General features: G+C 38.4%; 2 protein-coding genes across 11 annotated transcripts in view; one reads left to right on the top strand and one right to left on the bottom strand.

The window, feature by feature from the left end:
• AMN1 (antagonist of mitotic exit network 1 homolog) overlaps positions 1–25024 on the top strand; it is a 469636-nt gene that overhangs the window by 145181 nt on the left and 299431 nt on the right. The gene's annotated exons all lie outside the window — the stretch shown is intronic.
• LOC138722177 (protein bicaudal D homolog 1) overlaps positions 1–25024 on the bottom strand; it is a 305608-nt gene that overhangs the window by 133781 nt on the left and 146803 nt on the right. For 3 of the 10 annotated variants that reach the window (XM_069860071.1, XM_069860079.1, XM_069860087.1), the window contains exons 7-8: positions 19393–19710; positions 18264–18454 (exon numbers count right to left, since the gene is read on the bottom strand). In XM_069860071.1, the coding sequence (XP_069716172.1) occupies positions 18264–18454; positions 19393–19710 (509 nt within the window). Of the gene's footprint in view, positions 1–5633; positions 5720–18263; positions 18455–19392; positions 19711–25024 lie in introns of those variants that run through there. The other 7 variants (XM_069860096.1, XM_069860112.1, XM_069860131.1 and 4 more) reach the window with 7 other exon arrangements.

The raw sequence follows: 25024 nt of genomic DNA on the forward strand, positions 1-25024 counted from the left end.
CCCACTTCTTGGTGCAGAATTCCAGGATGCTCCTGCTAGAAAAGCTTCAGATACTCAGGTTTGCTCATTTAAAGGCAGTTCAGGAGTTTATGCTACACTGCGGAAAGCAATTTGCACACAGCTTAACTGAGTCCTATATGACTCCTCAGCCTTGGCCTGTCCTGTTTTCAAAGGGTGAACTGCAGCTCATCTTGCCAATATCAAGCTACGTGACAGCAATTAAGCTATAAAGGAAAGCATGTGGCAAAACAAGATACCAAATGTTCTTCAAATGTTTTAAAATCTTGAAGATATTCCAAGTCCAATGGTGTGATATATGATGAAATATAATAATTTTCGTCCTTGTCTTCAAGAAAACTTGCCTTTTCCATTTTCCTTCTTCAGAAACCGTGCTGTTACATATTATCTCTGCAGCACAGACTACTGGAGTGTTGGCTGAAGGAATGCTATTAATTTACTGCTGGAAATGAATCAATTTGAAATGCCAGAGGTATTTGAAAATCTGCCACTGAAAATGTCAGTGGTACTGAAAATGTCTATAGTTCCACATATAGCATTTATTTAAGGAAACAAAGAAAGGACATTGTGCTTTCTTGAAAACAGAAACAAGTGCACACCATCACCATCAAGAAAATAGATGGCAATGTCCGTATTTTCAAATCAAAGAAGCCTAGAGAAGCCTATGACCATAAATCCACAGGTACTACAGTTCAGCAGGAGCTACAGTCCTTGCACCTCTGGACTTAACTGAAGATCACAGACTTGCATATCTTAATCTTGCAGATTCTGTTACACATTAGTGCTCCTGAAGATTAATTTCCTGATTGCAAAATGGTTGGTGCGAGTGAGTTACAGAACCTCAGGACCTCACAAGCCTTGTTTTTTGCTCAGCTGAGTAGGTCAGTCCTGGAGTGTTTAGTGCTGTGGACCATGACTCCTCAGTTTACATATAGATTTAGTCTAACCTAAGCACCTAGGCATAATATTTGATCTAAAATATTTACTTGAAGCTTAGTAGTTGGACTTGTTTAATCAAACACACTGAGAAGACATCAAACCTGCCTTCTCTAAGTAATTCTTCCCACAGCTGTACCTATACTTTTCTTCTGGTGTATTCTGCCAAATATAGATGCAGATACAGCACCTACAGAGGGATCTGAGTGAGATCTTTGCATACTCCACTTCAAAGAGTCTGTGTCAGGAGTGACTGCAGATGGACTCAAAAGGTCTACATTTACTCTCAAACTTATCCACTCATTAAGAACCAGCATCTCACTTCAGGACCTCCAAAGTTTTCAAGACAGGCTTTGGAAAAGCACTAGTTTTAAGTCCTTCAGACAAATAAAAGTGCTTTATCGTCACATTTGAAGAAGACAAACAAAGAGGTGGTCATGTTACTCTACAAAGACTGCCTTACTTTCCTCCCTTGCTGCTTCATTTCTTTTTTTTCAAAGAATTTCTCTACTTGTCAGAAAGGAACAGAAATTTGACAAGACATTTTCATTGCTCATTAGCTGAGATGTGCTTTTCTTTAAGGGCTTCCTTCCCAGCTTTAAAAATAACCAACACTAGCTGTTTGTGCTCCGAGAGGACTGGTGATGAAATAGCCATAGTTAAGACTAGTTATGCACAGCAATGGCCTGGAAGAGGACCTCTTTGAGACATATAAGATTCTCCTCTACATAAATATGCACAACTATAATAATGTTTTGGCATGACCTTCAGTACAAAGTCAGCCCCGATGGCAAATGCTGTAATACAACCTATCCCAGACTATGCTCAGATTAGGAAGTACAATGCTTAGAATGAGATTTGTTTCAACTTTATGGTAATTCTGTGCTGCTTCTCACTTTGAAATACAAGCACATTTCTGTGCACAGAGAAATATGAAACTTGGTCTCACCATTCTGCTTTCAATCAATAATAAATATTAGGGGCATTAGGAACAGAAAAAAACTACGAGGTTATCAGGCACCTTTGTAATAACATATATATACCCATCACTTGCAGTCCCAGTAGATTTGAATGTTTTCCTAAAACTCTACTGTTATACCACCAGAAACACAATACATTGAATCCATTAATGCAGATTACTGTACCAGTATATAATCAAAAGTTATGCCAGAGTCAGCAAGTGACACACGGCATTGTGTGCATTTTATGGCAGTATAGGTGATCATGACAGCAGGTCCTGGAGCTGAGTTATGAGGCACATTGACAGTCACGGGTAGTAGAAGACAGCAAGTGAGGTTAATAACACAAAGCAATAGAGAAATATGGAAGAACCTGAAGCCACTGACTATTAACTGAGAACAAGGAAGAACATCGTTACATTCCCCACAGGGGATAAGTGTGCCTTTTAAAACATTTTGTTCTAATAGATATTTTTGTAAACCTTTCTTTAAAGGCCAGTATCATTTGGGGATCTATTCATTCAGTTGATGAATGAAGTCTATGGCATTTTTTGTGCTAGTATTATTGTCTTTTTTGAAGCAGTTCTTTTTCTGAGGCATTCAAAATGCTAATGCTGAATTTCTAAAATCAATAGGAAAACAGCATGCAAAGCCCTTAGGTGTTAGTAAGTACTCTGTTGTCTGTCTTAAAGATGCCATTCACATGCAATATTGTCTGGCACTGATTATAACGGTAACATATCAGCAAAAGGAAATATAAACAGACCAGTGATATTTTCAGAATGCAACCATTTTGCAGGCAGTAATATTTTAATTTATTTTTAATTTATTTCCTATTTCATAGGAAATAAAACCAATGTTTCTTATTGAAATTTAATTTCATTTGCAGGGTCAATTTTTTTGGTTCTGGTTTTTGCTTTTATTAATAGATAACTTGGGTCTAGAGTTTGGCCTCTGATAATGAAAATGAGGTTTTCACTGCATTCAACAGAAACTTGAATATGATCCACAGACAGACACGCTCTTTTTCATATTGGTTGGTGGCAATATTTTAGCCTTGTCTAATATAATCCATCAGATAGGTAAGCTACAGATGCTAGAAAGAGTGGACATTACCCGGTGATTTTCAGGATAGGCCTGGATTTGGTTGCTCGCTCCATACTCCTGGACCTAGAAACTGAGGTTATGCATGGAAGGCAGAGTGATACTTTCATGCATTGTTGGATTAGTTTACTTAGAAAATCTCTTAAGAAAACTCCTCACAGATTCTCTAGATCAGGTTCCAGTTGAAATATGCAGACTTAAGCAAAAAGGCAGACAGTTGTATAGCTAAATAAATTACATATATGTGTCTAAGAGTTTATTTGGTCTGAATCTGTTCATAGCTTATCCTGTGAAATTCACCAAAGCCTACACACTGGAATCACAATCACTAGAAAATCCAATTACACAAGTCCCACTTAAAATTCAGTATAGATATTGGATAAGGGAAAATTCTTTGTATTTGATGTTAAAAGTTCAGAGTGAATTTCTGTGCTGTGGTCAGGCATGTTAACTAGTTCGAACTTGATTAGGCATATTGTAGGGTGCACAAAATATCTGTATAAATTACAAGTCTTAACAAGCTACTGTTTAATCCTGGGTGAAATGCCACTAAAAGACCATATTACTGCAAGACTAAGGTGACCTAAAAACCAGGCATTCCTGTTAAAACAGGTGACTTCAGGGCTGGGCAGAGCTTTAATCTGCCTCATTCAGCATCACCATGTGATCTGACTCATACCAGGAGGACAAGGAAGGCCAGTACAAGCTCATATCTTCCTCCTATGCTGGATTTAGAAAATCTGAACCTCAGTAAGTCTAACTGGTTCTTTAACTGCCTTCAAATTTTACTCGAGATTTCAATTACTTTATTTAAAGCACTCGGCAACTCATACCATCAAGCTGACTTGCATTAAATCTGTTGTTATGCCTCAGTGCTTCGCGAGGCTGTGCAGCTATGTGGCTGAGACAAGCAAGGCAGCAGCATTGATATATCAAAAATACTGCGTGGCTTTCAGTTCACCAGAAGAGCATCAATGTAGTGGTGAAAACTAATAGGCTTTTGAAAGTTAACAGTTCAGGTAAGTGTACAGGTGTGTGTTGTTTGTGGGATGACTGATCTGAATTTTTTTAAATTAACCATATTTTAAATTACTATTCTTGTTTCCCTATACCATGATTTTGATTTGGAAACAAGGCAAGAAAAGCCTCTTACACAACACTTCCAGTTCTGGTTGTAGCTAATGAGGTTTTCCTAACTGAGGAGGCATTCAGGGATAAACCAGAAAATCCTAAGACTTTCCTTTGGACTTTATCCCTTAGTTCCATTCTGAGAAAACAGTTTAAAATTTTAGGGACAAGTTTGTTAGCATTTAGAGAGGGATGGTATTAGAGAATACTGTTTACCAGGAATGTTGCTCTGGAAGAAACAGAACAGGCTGCGTTTTTGTGATGGTAAATTAAATAAGGTTAAAATAAGACTTGTTGGCATTAAACTTCTGTGTATCCAAAGCAAGTAATGATATTTCTCAAATTGTTGTTACATCTAAATAATGCAGAAACTACCTGACAGGAATTTTAAGGATTTTAAATGGAAGTAGTAACTTTTTTTCAGTGTGCTGTAAAACTTCCAACTGCAAACCAGTTAATGGTACTTCTCAGGTATAATGAGGTTTCACCAACATCTCAGTAAAATTGTCATAATATCCGAATATAGTAAGGAAGTTACTAATACTTCCACTTTATCGGCAATAAGAGAGAAGCACAAATGAAGCAGCTTCTCAAAGGCCACGGTGAGACCTCCTGTAACTTGCAGAATTAATACTTGGCAGTGCCTGATGTGCAGTCTGAAAGTTGTACCACACCCATTCCCCAGCTGGCATCACTGCAGACTTCCACAACGAAGCTGAGTGCTGCGTGGTAAAAAGCTTCATTGTATGTAGGGCTATAGATCAACTGGGTCACTACACATCAGGTTAAGGTCTAGAAATAACAAAACCCATTTCAGATGAGAGTGTAGGCATACGTGAATACATGCACAGAATATACTGTGAAGAGATAAAATTAAAATATTGTATTCTCTTTTTGCTTAGGTTTGGGTTTGCGCCTTGATTGACTCAACTGTCTCATAAGCATGATTTAGCCTTTGCACCACCTGAGAGCAAGAACACCAGGAGTTTACTTGTAATAATGAAGTTAAGAAGACCAGAGTTTTCTTTTAACAACAAAATTGAGAACTGCCTGCAGTGGGTCCAGATTTCCAAGTCAGGGAGAGCTTTCCAAGAAGCATCTGCTAAAATCTCACAAATGCCTTTAAAATAAAATTTTTAAAAAAGACACCTACACCTAAAATTAGAAGCCCCCCATTTATGTAAATTTATCTACCTACAAAATAAAATCATTACTATTTTGGTAAAAATATTGAGAAACTCTGTATAAGAAGACCAAATGAGGACTGCAGGATCCAACTTTGCATTCTTTTCCATATTTTTACATAGATATAAATGCAGGAATGCTGTGATTTGTGTTTGTACTGTCACTGCAGAAATTATCACTGTTCCTCAAATTGCTATAAGCTTGCTGTTAGTGAAGAAGGGTAGTGAAGAGCTTTTTCATAAGGAGGAGGGTAGTCGCAGATGTGCATGCAGCTATTTGCAAAGAGAAGTTAGTTAAGTTTACCTGACAGTCTGGCAATCTGGCCCCCTGGCTAGTTGTGAGCCGTGTGGCGGTATGGAGGCAGCAGGCTGCTGACAATCTACAAGAAACTGATAAATTAGACATATATACAGAGAGATTACAGAGCAAGGGGTTAGTAACAGTAGTACATAGGCTACGCATCTGATGGAGAGATTTAGTGAGGAATGAGTTCTTGGTTCCTTAGCTGACAGAAACGCCTTTTTCCTGGTAATAATAACATTAGGTTTTGCCAGTTGGTTTTGTTTAGTTTTTGGGTTTTTTTTTTCACAAGGAGCACTGAAGACACTGTTGTTTATCTTTTCTTAAAATTAACAAATGTTTGTTTATCCAGGCAGGATCTGTGTTTAAATCTTGTACCCATCATTCTTCTGCTGGTGAAAAAGTTGTTTTGCTCACATCTAATACAAAGAGTGTCAATAAAGCTACTCAAAATTTCTCCAGAGAACTTACATCCATATAACACCACTTACAGACGCCACCTCATTATAGTCTTTTAGAAAAAGCTTAATTTATTAAATAACAGTAAAGCCAAATAATCCTCTGTTGCTACACTTTTACTGTGACATTTGGAACACGATAACAGCTTTAATACTTATGGGCCTTAAGAAAAGTAGTTGAACAAGACAACCCCGCTCTCTAGCTCGCTAGTTTCTACCAACATTTCCAGATCTGAAGATTTGTTAATTTTCCCTGTAGCAGTCTGGCCTTTCATTCCACAGCCTGTGTGATTCAGATTGTCAGATAGAGTCATCAGGGTCCTTTTGAACACTAAAATCTATGGGTAAAATTCTGACCATCTGGAAAACTACTGGAGATTACTTTTTGTCTCCAGCAGGCTTTGCAGATCTATCATCCTCTTACTGCCTCGATCTGATTCTCAACCTGACTCTTCAGTGGAAAGGAGTTACTTTCCTCTGAACCTTAACAATGAGACAATTTGACTTCATGTATATGGAAAGAATTTTATTTTGTTGTTTGTTTGGGTTTTTTCAATTGTTTGCTACCTAAAGCTCAAGACTAGTAATCATTTCTCTTCACCATGTGGATATTTTCCAAAATTCACTTCTATTTGTCTCAATCAAGTGGAAGATGTAAGTAATTTGTTGTGAAGAGTCTTGTGATGACTTCAAGTACATTGCAGAGCAACACACCTTCCTAGCAACACTAAGCATCAAATCCAGTATCATGACATTTCCCTTTCATACAAGCCCACAGTGCTTCTCCTTACTTCCTATGAAGATCTGTGCTGACCTCCAGTGGGTGGAAATAAGTGTGCCCAAATCACTAGTTTCTTACTGCTTCAGCCAAGAGGAGAGGGTTTTGGACATATTTTCAAGTGCGGAGGTATCTACATCAGAAAATTATATGCACAGTTAGTCCTGACATTATTGTATTAGGAAGCAGGAATGGAATGGGAAAGGATACTGTGCCGTTCTCTGATTAGCTGGGATGGTCACTGTAGTCCTCAGTACATCTTTTAGCAGAGGAGTGCAAGAGTTTGCAATGCATCTGAGCCATAAAGGGAAGGGCCTGTCATTTCAATACAAAGCTCAATTAAAAGAAAAGGTGCCTGGGGGGACAGACAAGCAGGCTAACTGCAGAAGAGAAATGATTGTGTAAAATTATTGTCTTACTCTAAGCACACTAGTTTGCAGAAGTCCAAAGCAGAGTAATCCCTGACAGCTTGTAGGAGGTAGTCAATGAGAAAAGGAATATGGAACAGAATATTGTGTGATGAAAAGGTGCAGACAGGTTTCATAAATAGAAAAGCAATTGTTCTGACAGGCTTTTCCAGAACAACGCAAATGCCCTATTTATGATCCTGTTCTAATATCTCAAGCATCCTGCAAATACTTTATGATGCCACTTCATCTGCTAGATTTGGCAGAATGTGAGAATAGAGAGCCAGATTCTGCGAGCGTTATGCACCTGGATAATAACTATTTAAACTCCCTTGACTTCATATGAAACAACAGTTTTACCTGGTGTCAGCAATGACCACACGATCTGGCTCGCACCCACATCAGGATGGGATCTAGGGGTCCACGTGACTTAAAATGGCTGAATCGTCCTACATCCTCTAGGAGTGAAGTTTTTGAGGATTATGCTAGGAAAGAGCTAAGCAGAATGCACATGGCCTACATATACAGATTTCAAATTCAAAGGAGCTCTTATCTCTTTATGTCCATATAGCTGTGCCAAAGCTAAATTTATTCCTTACATATTTAATCCTTTTAAGTATTTTTGAGGGGTTTTACCCTATTCTCTAATGTAATGATGGTCATAAACACAATGTAACAAGAAGTATACTAATTTCAGAGGTGAAAATTAGAAGCTAGCATCCAGTCCCTCCTCTCTACTAAGAAACTCCTGCCTGTATCAAATAAATGTTTGGTTCTTTCCGAAATACTCTTTTGGAGGTTAAAACTTTTAAAGATGCTTTTTCTGATTCTGTGGTCAATGTTACATACTATGAAGTCAAGGACAGATTTTTACTAAAAAATAAAAACAAACTAAATTTTCTAAAATTATGTTGCAAGAGGCCCACTCCCAGTTTTTCAAATCTCAGGAAGTGTCGGTCAGGTTACACAATGCAAGCTTGCTATTTATATTGAAGACAATTGGGAAACAGACATAGATTATATTTTCTAGTGTGTCTGTCTTACAAGAAAACAACCAACAAAATTATTAATATAAATACAGGCTATTTTATTTCTCCATCTCCAGTTGCTGTGAGGAAATAAACTACAGTGGCAGGGAATGGACTAACTGACCTCTTAAGCATCCTTTTACAATTCTATGAACCTAAAAAAAACCAAATAAATTTCAGTGCCCATTTCAACCATAAAAGGCAAAGAGGAGCTACTGTACGTATCAGTTTTCCCTGAATTCAGCAGGACTTGAATCTGTACTAAGTCCTGTGGCAGTATCCATACACCACTGCACCTGTTGGAGCTTTGAAGCTTGACCTGTGCTATACATTAGGCCCATTCCAATTTTCCTGTTCTTAATATTTTAGCCATTTGCTAGCAAAGGTGGTGAGCAAAGGGCTCAGAGATTTCCTCTCTCACAGATTAGCCAGTGCTAATTTTCCTTTTGCATCTAATGCCCAGTCCTAATAGGGCTAATCAGCTTCTGATGTAAGAGCATTAAAAATACCCAGCTCAGAGAAGCTACATCTGCTCATATGAGGACTGAATGTTCTGCTATAAATTATCTGCTGAGAGCAAGACTCAACAAAAAAAAAAAAGTTTTCCTGTATTTCCCTTTGGCTCCGCCGCAAAAACAATGCATTTCCCTCATGTCACAAGGTGTGCTCTGTGAACTGGATGACTCCAGACAACACAGGCCTGCGTAACTGGGTTATTAGAGATGGGCATGCCTTCTGTTGACATCAGCAATGTCCTCAGTGAAAATCCTATATGCAAGCATTTTCGGTCCCACCTGCTCAGGACACAGAATACTGCAATGGAACATTTCAGCACATTTTGACACTCAGTAAATTACTAATCTCTACACAGTGCTGCCAAAGATCAAAACTAGTAAGAATGCCAAGATAAGTATTGGGCATGTTGTGAATCAGTAACTGACTACCATACCTTTAACTGTGTCTAGTTCAATTAATCAACGAGCTTTTTTCTTTTTTATCTGAAAGGGTAAAGTTGAGAGTCAAGCAAAATACCAATCATTTTTTACAAGTACTGTCACATATTTGTATTTTTTATATTAAAATCATTGGGGAAAATCTATTCTTGATAAAAGAAAAAGCTCTCAAGAGATGCTCATGACAAAATATGAGATTGAGGCTTTTTCAGTCTTTTAAAACAAACCCTCCTTAGTATCATTGACCACTCCATGCCAACGGAACATCCCTTTTTCCTAGCTAAAAGCCTTAGAATGATCTCTCTTTGTGACATGCTACTCAAAGTCAACTAAACTTGCTCCACAAAATTTGAGGAACTTGATAGCATGTCTATGAAGGTGTTATTTACAATTTACTTGAAAGGAAAAACTGTCTCCATCTATATGGTAATGAATTGTTTTCTTCCCCAAGATGTTAACTCAATGGGAAAGAACGAGTTGTTAATAACATGAGTCAAAAGTATTGGGCAAAGAACAAATCAATAGTCTTCTAGTGGTGCAGAGTGAGAAACACATTGCATCACACAGCAAGTCCTACAAAACAATAAATCAATCCTCTCTGCTCAAAAGTGGGGAACAAGGAAAGTTTCAAAGTCCAAAATGCAACTGTCAAGAAGAATGGGGCAGAGGGTACTAAAACACTCACCCACCTGCTAAATTGAGATTTTTAGTGACGCTTTCAAACTGTAACTGGAAGGATGAAAAAAGTTCCAGAACTGTCTATCTCCAGGGGCGATGGGGACAAAAGTTTATATTATTATTTGACTAACTGGTTTCACTTATAATTTATCTCTGATTTTCTAATGGATGCCACAAAAATGTCGACTTTCCTTAAGGCCAAAAGGAACTTTAAGTGGTAATGGTTATCGCAAAGAACAGCTGGTGAGAGGACAGCTGTGGCTTACCTTATGAAAAAAGCACTAACAATGGTACAGGTCAAAGATTAGAAGAGTCTCTCCCTTCTTGTACTTCCAGGGTCACTTTGGGTCTGGCAATAACAGTTTCCTCTGCACTATGCACAGCCCCAGCTGGTCTGTCTGCCAGCTGCAAACTGGGTGCAGCTCTGCATTTCTGTGGGTTGTCCCTGGAAGGAGAGTGCTATAGTGGAGCAACCACACGGAGCCTGGCCAGCCTTATTGACCCCACTTCTCTTGGAGCAGAACTGACTTGAGTTGTCCTGATTTGGGAGCAAAATGGATAGTGCCAAGGGACTCAGCTATGCTACAGAGCTATTATACAGCTCCCTGAGTCAGCCCTTTTCTGGCAGGGCTAGCACAGAGACAGCCTAATAAGCTTCACCAGGTGCAAGTTAGCTCTTGCACAGGCATTTTCCAGTACCTAGATTCTCTGAGGTTTCCCACTGTCTGAGTATGACCTGCACTCCTATTAAACTGAATAATAGACTGTTGGTTGGAGACAGGCAAATTTATCATCCAAGTATCCGTTTTGGCATACTTCACTGAAAAGCTGATCTACTATGAAATTTTTATATCAAGTCTTGCAAATACCCAGGTAACTCATGCCTTAAGCTTGCTATTCAGAGAAACTTGGCATCTTAGATCATTGTTGGTTGGAGATGTTTCAACAAAAATGAATTGTTCTGCCCACTTATATCTTAGTCTTCTCAAAAATTATTTGATGAATAAAGGTTAAGAGACTTGAGCATGCTGCTGAACTCCCATTTACACACAGAGCTGAAGGCATCAACAATATCTACATACTGCACTAAAAGGCAACAGGCAGCAGTAGGATGCATATAATATCCTCATGTCCCACCATCTCCATGTGTCTACTCTTTGTCTTTCAAAAGTGTCCTGGGAATGTCCCTGTGTTTCTCCACTCTCAAGCTTCTGACATAGGCCTCCTTCTGCTCCTCCTCCTCTCAGATTTATACTTTCAGGACAAGGTCAGACAGAATAAACTTAACAGAGAGACTGCTGCTAAATGCTCCTCAGGAGTAGGAGCAGGTGTTTAAGCTTATTGGAACAAATAGGGTATTTAATTGCTATTTTCTTACAGCATTTTGAGAAATCCTATCTGTCTTGGTAACTTCCACAAACTAACTTGTGGAGAAACACTAAAAACATCACAAAGTACCTGACAGACATGATTTAGTAGGTCACTGCAGTTTTCCAGAACATGTTTTCATGTTCTTTCTTCTTTTCTTCACAGAAAGGGTCATTGGGCACTGGAACAGGCTGCCCAGGGAGGTGGTTGATTCACCTTCCCTGGAGGTGTTTAAGGCACAGGTGGACGAGGTGCTAAATGGCATGGTTTAGTGGTTGATAGGAATGGTTGGACTCGATGATCCGGTGGGTCTCTTCCAACCTGGTGATTCTATGGTTCTGTGTCAGGTTTCTTGGTGTATTCTTGTGCGTACTTTCATGTATACAACAGCTACACTATATGAAGTGTTTCTTCCCTTTATTTCCTCATTTTGAAGAACATGGTTTCTACTTTCTTTTTAGACTTGAATTACCTCCTACCTAGAGGGAGTTGTTCCCCATCATTCCCTGTGCTTCGGTGGTACTGTAAGCTCAAAGTATAGTGATAAAGCTGTATCCCAGCCTTGCCCTTTGCTGTGGCAAATATTAAGGGTAATTTTTAAAAAATAAATAATATCTAGCAATTAACAAAATTAGTAAAATGCGTTTCCCTTGAATTACAGACTAAGAACATTAAGAGGTTTCTTGTCAGCTCTGCAGGCTTTCTGTTTCATGATGTGTTTATGTTATTTCTCAAACAGTTTCTGTGAATGCTTTAAATAATTCCTCATTAAATCTACTGAGAAGCTAAATAATGGGTTAGTAAAATAGCAGAAATGGAAATGGTAGAAGCTGAAAATACATATTCAGTTCCTTTCTTTTATATATAGTTCATAAAAAGCACATTTAGAAAGATCTGATGATTCATGAAATGCTCACTAAAATACACACACATTTTAAACATTTCATAAGAGGAAAAGAAAGGTCTTAAAAAATACAGAAATCATCACACTTCTGTCTTGTTGGTTACCCATCTTTCATGGAAACATGAGTGTCTATGATACATTTCAAACGGCCACGGATATGTCCAAACAAAAAATACTTGCACTATTTTATGAGTAAAGAAGGGCCTGATCCAAAACTTGAAGTCAGCGGGAATGGTAAATTTAGTAGGCTTCGAAGGAAACAATATAAGATACCGCTATAAGCTTTCATAGCCCTAATAAATGTAGACTGGGAGATACTTACAATTAGAGATACTAGTCTTGAATAAAGAATTGTTGGTGAACTTACTTCACACATCACAACATCCCAAGGAACTGCTCTATTAAGACAGCTAAAATATCAGCATGTCTAATTTAAACAGAGACTTATTTCAGCTTTGCCTATTTTATGAGATGAGAAGCACAATATTAAATAGTCCTGTATATTTTGTAGTAAAAAAATCAAAAGGTCATGAAACCACATTAAAATCTTCCACAAAAGAAGATAAAGACAGATGACTTTTGTTACCAACACTGCAAGATATTTCAAGACCTGTTTTGGTTAATTGACAAGACTAGATTCCAAAGACTAACATTTTCATAGAAAGCAACAAATACCTGGTAACACACCTTAAAGATACAGTATGTCACCTATATACCTATTTAGTTAGAAACAACCAGAAGTCTAAGACTTCAATGGAGGACTTCAAAAAAGGATGCTAATATTAACCATTCCATCCAGCAATGACATCATAACTAGATACAGAGACAAAAATGTTAATAACCTTTTAATGAAAATATATAACAGTAAGGCATGGATTTCACTGCAATTTTTTTCTGATGTTTTAACAAACAGATTGGGACCTCTATTAAAAATAGGTTTTATTTCAGAACTGCTTTCTTTGCACAGTGAAAATTACAGACAAATTAAATAATACTTGTAGAACTGCAGTGAACTCATGCCATAATAGCTAAATTATACTGATCAGCATGAAATGTATGATTTTGGTCTCATCAGTGATAACTGGAAAGCTAAACGCCAGAAGAGTAGCATAGAGCAAAGATGTTCTATTCACAGTGGCACCAAGAGGTAAAAGTACGTTTAGCCAGCTGACTTCTTCATCAGTTACAGCCAACTGATGTCCTTGGCAAGGATACTGTTCTTAAAATTCAAAACGGCCTCCACAAGGACAATGTGCCATGCTTGAAATGACATAAATATCTAATGCTCATTAAACTTAGTTAAATGAGCATATCTGATGAAGGACATGGCCCCAAGAGCAGGAAGATATATACATGTATCTGTATATATGCATTAATACCCCTCATAAAACAATGAACACATACATACACAAATATGGTGTGTTTACGAAACCCATAGAAAAGTAGAAAAATTCAGAACAAAAAGTGAACACATAACAAGTTAATTATGACTGCTTTGTCCTTTTTGTGAAGAACATCATGTTCAGGTAAAAAAATACCCTTGATTTCAAAAATCCCTGCTAAAAGTATATAAATTAATTGTTCACACAAAGCAGTGACAGATTAGAGCAATACTGCATGAGTCTTGAATAGTCAGTAGCCTGCCTGATTACACAAGTTCAGAGAGATCTTGCAGGTGTAGGATCACCATCAACACAATCACATTCTCAGTGGATAAAAATATAACCTATTCATAGACAAGGAATCAGAAGAATCATCCCCAGATCTCTAATTAGACAAAGGGCAATTTGAAACCTAGACTGTAAATTTGAGTCATCAGAATAAAGTTTTGGATTTTTCAGAAAATAATAGTTCTGAAGTATTTTCATGCTCCAGTCTGCTTTGCATTGCTTGTATGAAACAAATCAAACTTACCTGACTGAACAATCAGAGCAAAGTAGCCTGACTAGTTAAATACTATATGGCTGCATATCTTATTTAGTAGTGGTCAGTCAGTTATCTGCCTATCCTGATTTTCAAGAATAAACTCTTTCAATTAATGTACAGATGAATCCATATTGGTCATTCAGAATATTCAAAATTCAGAATAGAATTCTTTAACACAAAATCAGCAAAGAAAACAGTATCTAGATCCTAGTAATATTGATTTTACTTTTCATTAATCTGTAACATTTCTTCACAAGGGAGAAGTAAGAAGTATTTAAAACTGTTCAGAGTGACCTGAGCAATCATAAGGACCTATAGAGAACACTCCTGGAAAAATTCTGGTCTGAGCTGACAATGTTCTGCAAAGGTTCTGCAGAAGACTTCCACAATAATTTTTACAAGAAGTTGTGCTTTCCTCTGTGTTCAGATTTCTAACAGTCCTGCTGTTTCAAAGTTGAGAAGTGCATAAAAAACCAAAGTTGAGGTACTGAAGCTATGTCTATAGTGGCAAGGTTTATAAATCCATGAGGAGCTTTCCGACACGGGTACTTAAGTTCAAAAACTAAGATGGAACTATTTTTGGCAAAATTTTCCTAAACAAGCTAAAAACAAGCACAGCTAAAGACCTTGAACTTAAACCCTTTTCACCACACAGTGAAAGAAGACACAAACCCACTGTCAAATGTTCATTCACCTTACTTTCCAATGCTTTAAGGTACAGTCTCATCTCTGCAGAAAGGTTCCGCAGTGGAGAGTAGTGTCACCTTGAGCCTCTCTCAGTCATTTTTCCAACTCCTTCATCTATAATGGGAGGGTAAAGAGAGCTACATTTCCTACCAAGGGCTTCTACCCATAATATTCCTTTGAAGATGCCTTCCCATGCAAGAAGCAGGAGCTTCAAGACAAGCAGTCAAGAGAAATATATTTCGTATTTGGGATTGTGGGATATTAGGCATCTAGTGACACTATATTCAAGGAGTCTGAGTGCAACTGCAAAGGAAATGTCATTTCTAACAAAATGTTATACACTGTCAAATCAAGCCTTAGGCTTTCTATATGCCCTGACTTCTTCATGTAGTTATGAAAACAGCCATATCCAAAAGTAGGCTGGAATTTTGTTTGGCACATACTGTGTGAATAAAAACTAAAGACTTAAATGTGTAAAAATATGTGCTGATAATAGAAAGAAAGAAGAAATACTCCACAAAGTTAAATGCATGCTATTGCCTAGGGGAAATGAAGCACAATACTTATAAAATGGACTGAGCAGTATTTTTAGCCACTGTAGTTAGCTATTAGTTCAATTAGAAAGTACAGATAAAGTCATACTGCCATAGCTTGACGTCAGAGGGATATGCATGCTGATTTAAAGCTGAGGACAGTCAAACGGACACCAAGTAGGAAATGACAATCTCTTTCTTGAGAGGTCTTTAAGTAAGCTGGGATTCACTAGTGAGTCCTCATGCTAGGGTCTTCCTCTGAAGAAGGCAGCCAAAAGCAGTTCCAGCTTTCCCCCTAAAGCAAACAAATCTGGCTCAGAAGAAGGTGCAAGAGAAAGACAGACACAACTTGCCTTCTGCATGGGGCAGGAGAGCCTGCCCGGTTTCTCCCTCTACCAGCTTTAGTTATTTTGGCTCTTGGTTTACACCGAATGCATCCTCAACAACAGCCTCCCAGTCCCTACAACACTGGGAGCTAATAGAGGGATAGGGAATTCTGCATATCACATGGGTGAAATATTCATGTGATGGAAATAGTTCACAAATTTAAAAGAAAAAAAAAACCCAAACTTGACTGCTTCATTGTTCCTCTGCTCCAGAGGACATAGCCTCAAGCCAAGCTATACTCTGCTTCATAACGTTTGAGTTTGGATGCTGCTTTTTTGCAGCCTCTCTGATGAAGAAGCAGGTGTGGGTTGCTACATTTCTTGCTGGCTTGCTTGACTGCACAAATCATCTGAGAAAAGAAATTCTTTCTGACATAATGCTTTTAAACATTCTGTATGAAAGTAGCAGAATAACACCTTCACTGTACTTGACTTCCAGGAAACAAATATTTAGGCAGATGGCAAAAAAAACCCAAGCCTACTTGGTGTATCATTCCTTTGATCTGTTAACAATATGAAATCTTCCAGCAACTAGTAAGGACAATGCTGAAAAATTCCCTCATTTGTATGCCTCCTTCTGATTCTAACATGGATCCTGATAATACTGGGATCTGAATGCTCAGCAAAATCTCTGGTTTGAAATTGTCAGTCTCACAGGCTGAGATGAAGGCCATGTATTGGCATAAAATTCTGACAAATTTATTCAGAAAGCCAGGATTGCTGTATTACAGATTCATAAGGAAAATTTTAACATATATTAGTACTACTGTCTCAAGACCCTTACGCTCTGAATATATAGAGATGTACCTAAATTGTTAGATAAGACTCCGGACAAGCATTATTTTCTGGACATTCCTGCTTTTCAGGCTGCTTCTTCCTTTGGCCTTTCTTGCTGGAGAAAGTCAGAGACTGTGTAAGCATTTCTCAATCTGTTGTCCATGCATCTGTGATACTCCACGAGATATCAGATGATGGTCCACGAATATGATGACAAAAAAGCAGTTTTGCAAAATAGTAAATTTATGTTTACTTATCTGTTGAGCACACTTTTTTTTTTTTAAGTCATTATGTTCTCCAACCATTAAATTGCATTTAAAATACATAGTCAGAGTTCTTCACACAAAGGTCATCAGTCCTTAGATTAAAATCTGGTTCTTTGGCCAGACACTCTTGTAAATTGTACGTAGGAAGTACAATTAGAGTTAGAAGAGTCTTATAAATTTTATGTTAGAAGATTGCCATTTTTGAACCTAGATCCTTGCATTTCCAAATGGGGGAGATTGGCTATAAAGAAAATGAAAATCCAGTTCTTTAAAGAGACGTAGGCATCCATCAGAAATTAAATAATCCTTATTCTGTTGTACGATAAAATGGAAAGAATAAAAGAGACCCTGCCAGTGTTTAGGAAAGAGATTCTTGGCTATGGGGTAGAAATCAAGCATGTGGTCTTCCACTGGTAACAGAATGCAAAGGAATTGCTGAAAGATCAGTACCATGTATTTTATATATTTTAAAGTCTTGGCTTCATTCCCTCTTCCTGCCTTTTCCTCCACAGAAGCCAGCTCTTTGATTATTTACTGCAACATTTGTTAAGAAAATGTCTTGTTTAGACTCTCTGCATTTTTACACTTGTCCTCTGAGTGGGTGTTACTTCCCAGCACTACTCAAAGGCGCCTGTGGTATTGCTGGCACTAAGTGAGAGATATAACGTACTATTGGGTATTGCTTAGCCTTCCAGAATAAGCATTTACTTCAGCAGAAATCACTTTGTGGGGTTTAGCTTTTATATTTTCTACTTAGGCTTTCTGTGTATAACAAATTTCAAAACAAAGAATGAAAAAATTTACCACCAGACAAGTGCGTGCACATTTAAAGGCTAAATGTTCTGCTCAGGCACACAAGAAAAGTAATTATTAGCTTGCCTGTCAGAAGAAGAAAGATATCACAATCTCTGAAATGACATTCCAGTTTGCATTTCCTTTCTACACCTTGTTCAAAGCAGATACTACATTTTGGCAGGAAATGAAGAGCAAAAGCTTCCTGCAAAGATAAACTTAATGACTCAATTTATATAAACTAAACCTTCTCTGCATTTAATAATACCCTTTAGAAAAACTGGATTGAATGCTCCAGGGTGAGCAAAGGACAGATGCTGCATAGGCTCCCAAAAACTGCTAATTACTCCCTCACCGGTCCTCACATATTTGACTCCTCTGGTGTGTGGTTTGTGTCTTCCACAGGGACTAGCAACACAACCACCACACTAAGCACCAGGGGCGCAGCCTCTGTGGATGTCAGCGGGACTGCATCCTCCTAGAACACAGCAGGACTTTCACCACTGCATCTGGAACCAGTTTGGGCCACTGCCAGCAGAACGTCATCTCCTGCCACAGAAGACACAGGAGGAGACATTTTGCTTTTCAGGTCTCAAGAAGATGCCCAAATTAGATTGCATTTGCAGTGCTGCAAGGGTCCCCTGTCCTGCTAGCCACTCAGCACCACATGCACCCAAGGAAAAAATGTTTACCTGGTGTGGCCACGGTTAACCTTTTTTCCTTGCTGAGACGGTGCCCATGGATGAATTCACTCATGGAAGGGGGGCCCCTCAGAAGATATGATTCTGTGGAGGCAGGATGAGGGGGGGCTCTTAATAATTTCTGGAGGTAGGTCCCTGAAGTCCTGGGATGGCTCTGATCACAAAGGGAAGGTGAGAATAGTCTTGCAGGAGATCCAAGAAAAATACATATGGAAACAAAAGAGTTTTACTTTAATTACCTTTCAAAGCCTCTTGAATGACAACATCATGTTAATTTGCTTAACAGGTAAAAAGACAAACTAGCATTTCCACAGCAGGGCACCTTGCCTGCATTGGAAATTCTGGATCATATTAGGGTAGAAGGACATGAGGTCATATCTCAGCATCCTGGAGTCAACAGGGACAAGGCTCCCTGAGTGTTCTCTTGTTTTTGCATTGTGACTAAAGCATAAAAGAAAATGGAATGATTATCTAGGACTTTATTAACAGAAACTCCTTTTCATCTTCAGAACCATGGATATGCCCACACCTCTGGCAGGGCAGTCACAAGATAAGATGAGAATTCACTGCTTGAACAGAGAAATATTTGCATTAGGTTATGAATGGCAGCCATCTCCTTTCAAAAGGTTGCTTGCTCCCATATAACAAAAATTATCTGAGTGAACACATCCATATTCTTTTCACCCTGATGAAGAACAAGTGAGCATCAGAGCTTAACAAAGCAACGCAGTTTTCTTTTGTGTTAAGTGCTGGCATGCTCGTAAAAGCACAACCTTTTTTTTATTTCAGAAGCTTGTTATGGAAAACCTTAAGGAAAACTTAAGAAAAACTTGTTAAAGAAAACACATTCACACTAATATTAAGGACATACAAGATGTGCTGAGACACTGACAGAATATAATTCAAAACACTGCATTAAGGAGGAGGAATTAACATAGTGAGTAGGTGGATCAGAACCCCATGTTGCCAGGCTTTGAATTTCATATTCATATCCTCCCCACCTCCTTCTCCCCAGTCAAAGTATGAAATTAAAAAAAAATTATAATTTTTACAATTCAGTGAACGACTTTAATGAAAGTCTGGCCACTGCACTGTACTGTAAAGATCACTGCATGCATACCTTTTCCTCTGAGTGCCACTGCTGACCAGTAAGTTTGGTTGCTGTGGGCCCTGACTATGCAGGAGGAAAGTGTCTATGCTTGGCACGGTGGCTGATGCCTCCTCACTTACTTTAGGGCTGCCGATCTTGCTCTTTCCAAGCTTGCCTTTGCTGCGTCGGGACTGCTCATGGTCAAACTCTAAATCCTCCAGGCGCTGGGTAAGGGCAAGTTTTTGCTGGATAGCCATGCGCAACAGAGAGTTTAGGGTCTTCTTCTCATCCTCTGCAGCTGCTAGCTGTCTCTGCATCTCATCCAGCTGTGTGACATACTCATCACACCTGGGAAAACAAATAAAGCAGAAACCGGGAGGAATGAGTCCAAGAATCAACGCTACTGGTGATTGATTGCATTCCCAGGCCACAATCAGTGGGACAGATTCACATCCAAGCTTTTGCTGAATCAAAACCTGGAAGCAAACAGCCTGAATTCTTCCATTCCCACTTTGAATAAATTCAGACTTGGATCTGAATGCCAACACTTCCTGTTCAGCAGGAGAACCTGTATCTAGAATATCAGAGTAGTCTATGACAATGTCATATGTTTCAAATGCAGATAAAAAGCAACTGGAGGGAAAGTTGAGGATTATCTCCGTGTTAGACCACAAATAACAATTTTGGGTTCTATTTCTGCTAGAAACTCACCATCGATAAAAATGTTTATTAATTATAATAAAGGAAGTAGTGGAGAGGAGGGTCCTGGCCTTTTATCCCAGGTGACAGGACGACAGGGAACGGCCTCAAGCTTCGCCAGGGGAGGTTTAGGCTGAACATTGGGAAAAAAATTTTCACAGAAAGGGTCATTGGTCACTGGAACAGGCCCAGGGAGGTGGTTGAGTCACCTTCCCTGGAGGTGTTTAAGGGACAGGTGGATGAGGTGCTGAGGGGCATGGTTTAGTGTTTGATAGGAATGGTTGGACTCGATGATCTGGTGGGTCTCTTCCAACCTGGTGATTCTATGATTCTAAATAGCACCATTTTCCATAGATAGCAATATCCACTTCAGCAAAACATTACAGAAAATGATAAAAAAATTCTGCAAATACTTTGAACACTTGACACAACAAATTTTGTGAAAAGAGAAGCCCTCAATTGTTTGCCATTGTTAACTGATTAAAGAGGTACTGTTCAGGAAACTCCACACCTGGAAGTTATTTCACATTTACTCTTGAATCTCTTGGAGGTGTGCTTGGCTATCCATTGCTATGCTCACATACTCCTTTTTAACCATCATCCTTCTTTATCTGCATGAAAAACTACCTTTTTATTTGCTTCAGGTGTCTGAGATAGATTTTGAAATCAAACCGACTTTTTCATGATTTTGTTAGCATTTAAGACTGAATTCAATTTAGTTCCACTTTAAACAATGATTCTTCAAAATAACAGGAAGAGCTAGGCATTTCAGGATGGTCTTAGTCACTTTTTGAAGTAAAATTGCTTCAGTTTATTAAAAATCAGACCATCTAATAATTAAGAACTGAAAGTTATAAATGTATACTTGCAGTGAAATGATTCATAGGTAGCAGTACTGTATGCCTATTGGACATCCGTGACAACATCGAAGAATTTTTCACATTGAATAATGCAGCTTTTACTAAATATCCTGTAGAGATCCTGTGATCTCTACAAATCTAAATAGCTTTGCTCTGTAATTACAATAGTGTAATGGATGAGGATTTAACTTTATCAGTGTCTTCCTTCTCAAAATTTGTGACGCAGTAAACTTTTGAATTATTGCAAACTGAGGGACAAAACTAATTTCCCTGAAACTTTAATCTTCACCTTGGGAAACAAAAATAAAGTATACTTAAAAATACATAGTTATTCTCACACTAACACACACGTATATACATTGCACTCTTATTTTGAATAATTCAGGCACTGGAAGCAAAATTACTAAGTCAGCCACAGTTTCAGCTACAGTTTCAGTATTACGTTTCTTCTACCGGACCTTAATAGGCACGACTGTCACTATTCAAGTCTTGAGGAAGGGAGATAATTCTGCAATGTTGGTTGGTTTAAAGTCACATTGCACACTTATTTCTGCTCCAAGCCATGAGATGGCTACTGATGCGTTAGTCAGTTTAATTGACAGAGACATTAGAATGAAATCAGCATACTGGAGATAAACTTAAATTAATTTGAAATAAGAATTATTATATCTGTGTTATCAGAGTTTTAAAGACTCATTCTTATAACTACATTGATCCTGTATCCATCCCTTTTATTCTCTCCTGCTTTTATCTTTGTCTAGAAGACTCCTTTTTTCCCCCAACATATTTTCTTTTGAAATTTTAAGAAAAGTAACATTTGCAGCTACACTTGCAGCGCAATGCCACTAGCAGAACTAACTGTCTTGCTTTAGTATGCCAATAAACCAATTTTCTTTTTGAAAAATATTAACTTTTGTTCAGGCCTTGTGATAAGTTCTTGGTATCTAGACATTTACTTGTTAAAGCACCTAAGAATAGTTAAGAAACATAAGCTCAATGAAGATGGGTATTACTAAAGCAGATTTAGACTAACCTGCTTCTCGTTACCTGCTATGAGCTATTAACAAGCTGGCCCCAGAAAACTGGATATACTAGATGCTGTTAGCTGGCCTCATACTTGAGACAAGACTAATCTCATTTTATTCAACTGTTCTGATTAATTATATGCCCTTCCTAGAAGTGTCCCCATAACAGCAACCCTGCATTCTTGGTAGTTCACTGCAGTGTTTAGGTGGTTCCAGTCATCTGACCTCCACCATGACTCAAAGTTTCCTATTATTTTTCACAAACGCATGGTCTATTGTCTCTATGATTTGTCGCTCAAGCTTTTTTTTTTTTTTTGAGAAAAAGTGTTCAGAAAGGTTACAGCTAATTCAGTCAAATAAAAGCCCTAGTTAACTTTAGAAACTGCTGAATTAACAGCCTCGGATCTCCTTGAAGTCTGAAGCAGTGAAGGTTATTCCACGTAGGAGGAGGTAGCTACTGCCTGCAGCCATGGCATTTCCCTTCATTGAAATATTCCCTGCTACACGCTAGTATAGGACAAAAAGAGAATTGTTTCCAATTAAAAAAGAAAAAAAACATTATACACATCCATATTGCCTTTAGCCCACATATTTTATAAACATTCATGAAATCTCACAGCATACTGATGAAGAAAAAGGTTAAAGAGCTCCTAAGACAGGTAACTTCTGGCATGACACAGACCACTGCAGACCAAGCAGGGCTCCAAGATGCACCAGGGCTCTGAATGGGTCTTTCAGAAGTACTGAAATAGTAGTGAATAACAAAAATTAGGCTACATCTTCCCAAGTCAGAGCTCTTTCCCAGTTTCTCCCTTGCCTACAATGGGTATAAGCTGCCAGTGACTTAAATCAACAGTACTGCTATCTTGCTACCTGCTGGTCTACTTATCACCAGAGCAGAAGTCAAGATTTCACTTATTTCTCATTTCTCTTGTCTCTGAAAGGAAGCAGACAGATGCATAAACCCCACTTATTTTGTGGCTCAAGAAGTTGATATTGCAGTTTAAGGAATTTCTAGTTCCATCTGTCTCTCTTGTCTAGGAACGTAAACCTAATACCAAGTCAGGCTTATGCGTAATTTAGATAACATAAATCATAGCAGAGCTTGAGCTAAAACCCAGTGACAATGACAGTGACAGATCCCTACTTTAGCCATATAAGCATAATTCTGTTCTGCTCATAAATGTTTTCTCACCTAGGATAGCTCCAGAACCTGTCCAAACTTGCCAGTCAGGCTCTTCAGTACACTTTTTTCTCTAAATACTAATCATAAGAAAATGTCTTGATGAATGGAGAATAAAATCAACGCATGCAGCATCAGAACTGTGGCAATATCACAAGTAACATTTCTGGCTCTCTCCTTTTGAGTATCTCTATTTAGGCTGGAAAAGCAAGCATATGTAGGGACTGAGTAAAATTAGCTGCCTTAATCCCTTTAGGATCCTGCTTTAACAGCAGTTCCTTCTCTGCTTCAGCACTAGACCTCTCCCAGGGCAATCCCTACTCTAGATGTGCAAACTAACGTTTTAAAGAATTTATTTTTCCTTTGCCCTCTGTATGAGTGCTGGCTGCCCATCCCACTGCTTCACAATCCCACAGCTCCCACCCTGAGCCACAGACTTCAGGTTGGAGTGAGGTGAAATGACAGGAGGAGCAGGATAAGCTCTCAGCATTTTTCTGGTCTGGGACTACCAGAAGCAGCCCAGGCAGGAGGTGCACATGAGCAGGACAGCACATAGCCCTGGCATCAAATAGGAACTTCAGCTCTGCTCTGCCAACCCCACACATCCTACAGAAAAGAAGGTTTTGTACTCCGTTGTTTTCTTTTTCTAAGAGAGCTGTATGGGGGAAAAGAGAGTTTGAACTGTATTGAGAACATATTCTTTACAGGTCTGAAGCAAATTCAGAAAGGAATCAAGGTTAATGAAGAGCGAAGGAGGAAGCTGTACAGATCAGAGCCACAGGGGTTTTGGATTGGGAAAGAAACAGTCCCCAAAGGAAAAAGAGCAGAAGTAGAGGTATAAGCTGGACAGAAGGACTTTTGAGGGCAAGAAGAGAAGAACTTAAGGAACAGAAGGATAAACAAATCTCACTGAAAATCACAGAAAATGAAGGGATCATGGTTTCTGCATAGAGGAACTATGGAGAAAAGTGTAATCTTTGCAGTTCAGACCAGAATCTGGTATATTGAACTCTCTTTATCATGTGATATGACCTTTATCCCGTGCATTTGAGGAAGAAAGCATAAAGTTGAAAAGAAAAAGGAGAGTATGAAAGGGAAAGGATATTGCTCTCTCAAACAGTATATGAAATAATTGTCAGATCTATGATATAACTCTACTCAGAAAAGTGTTCTCTCTACACTACAAATTCAGGATTAAGTACCATGTGATGCAGGATAACCATGGAAACCGCTCTTTTATTCAACAGAAGACTAAACAATTGCTTTTTTATGCTGAAGGTTGCTATTGTATCAAACGTTACTGCATGGAGAATCTTACAGTCTTGTATTTTCAAAGAGATTTATCTTCTTGAACAGACTTCTATAGCGTATCAGTGCTCTATCATTTAAACAAATGCTATTCCAAATGGAGTATTCAGAATGAGTCAATGATTTAAACATTTAGGAAGATTGATTTAATTATAAAAGCCATTAGATTCCAGAGTAAGGAAGGAAAAGCAATATTTTACAACAGAAAAATCTATAGGAGCGCACTGATGAGCAAGACCTTGCAGTGAATGATTTTTTATAACTGTGCTCAGAAATAATGGGTAAAACTCACAACCTCAAGGCCTGCGAAAGGTGCCCCAGGCCATAGGTGTTTAATTAGCACAGCAAATTAATTAGTACAGTTTATCAACAGCAGTGAATGCTTTGGGTGGGGTTTGTCTCTAGTAGCACAAGACGTTTATGAAATAGAAATCTCTAATTTGGCCAGTCACCCAGATTCCCTTTATAGTTCATAAAAGAGAAACAGAAGCTTCATTGCATCCTACACAAAAGATGTCTAGAAGCATCATCTATATGAATGGCATAATTTATAGCTAATTGTCACAGAAAAGATGCTGCTATCTCTT

The sequence above is a fragment of the Phaenicophaeus curvirostris genome, chromosome 1 (genome assembly GCF_032191515.1).
Source record: "Phaenicophaeus curvirostris isolate KB17595 chromosome 1, BPBGC_Pcur_1.0, whole genome shotgun sequence".
Classification (NCBI taxonomy): Eukaryota; Metazoa; Chordata; class Aves; order Cuculiformes; family Cuculidae; genus Phaenicophaeus; species Phaenicophaeus curvirostris.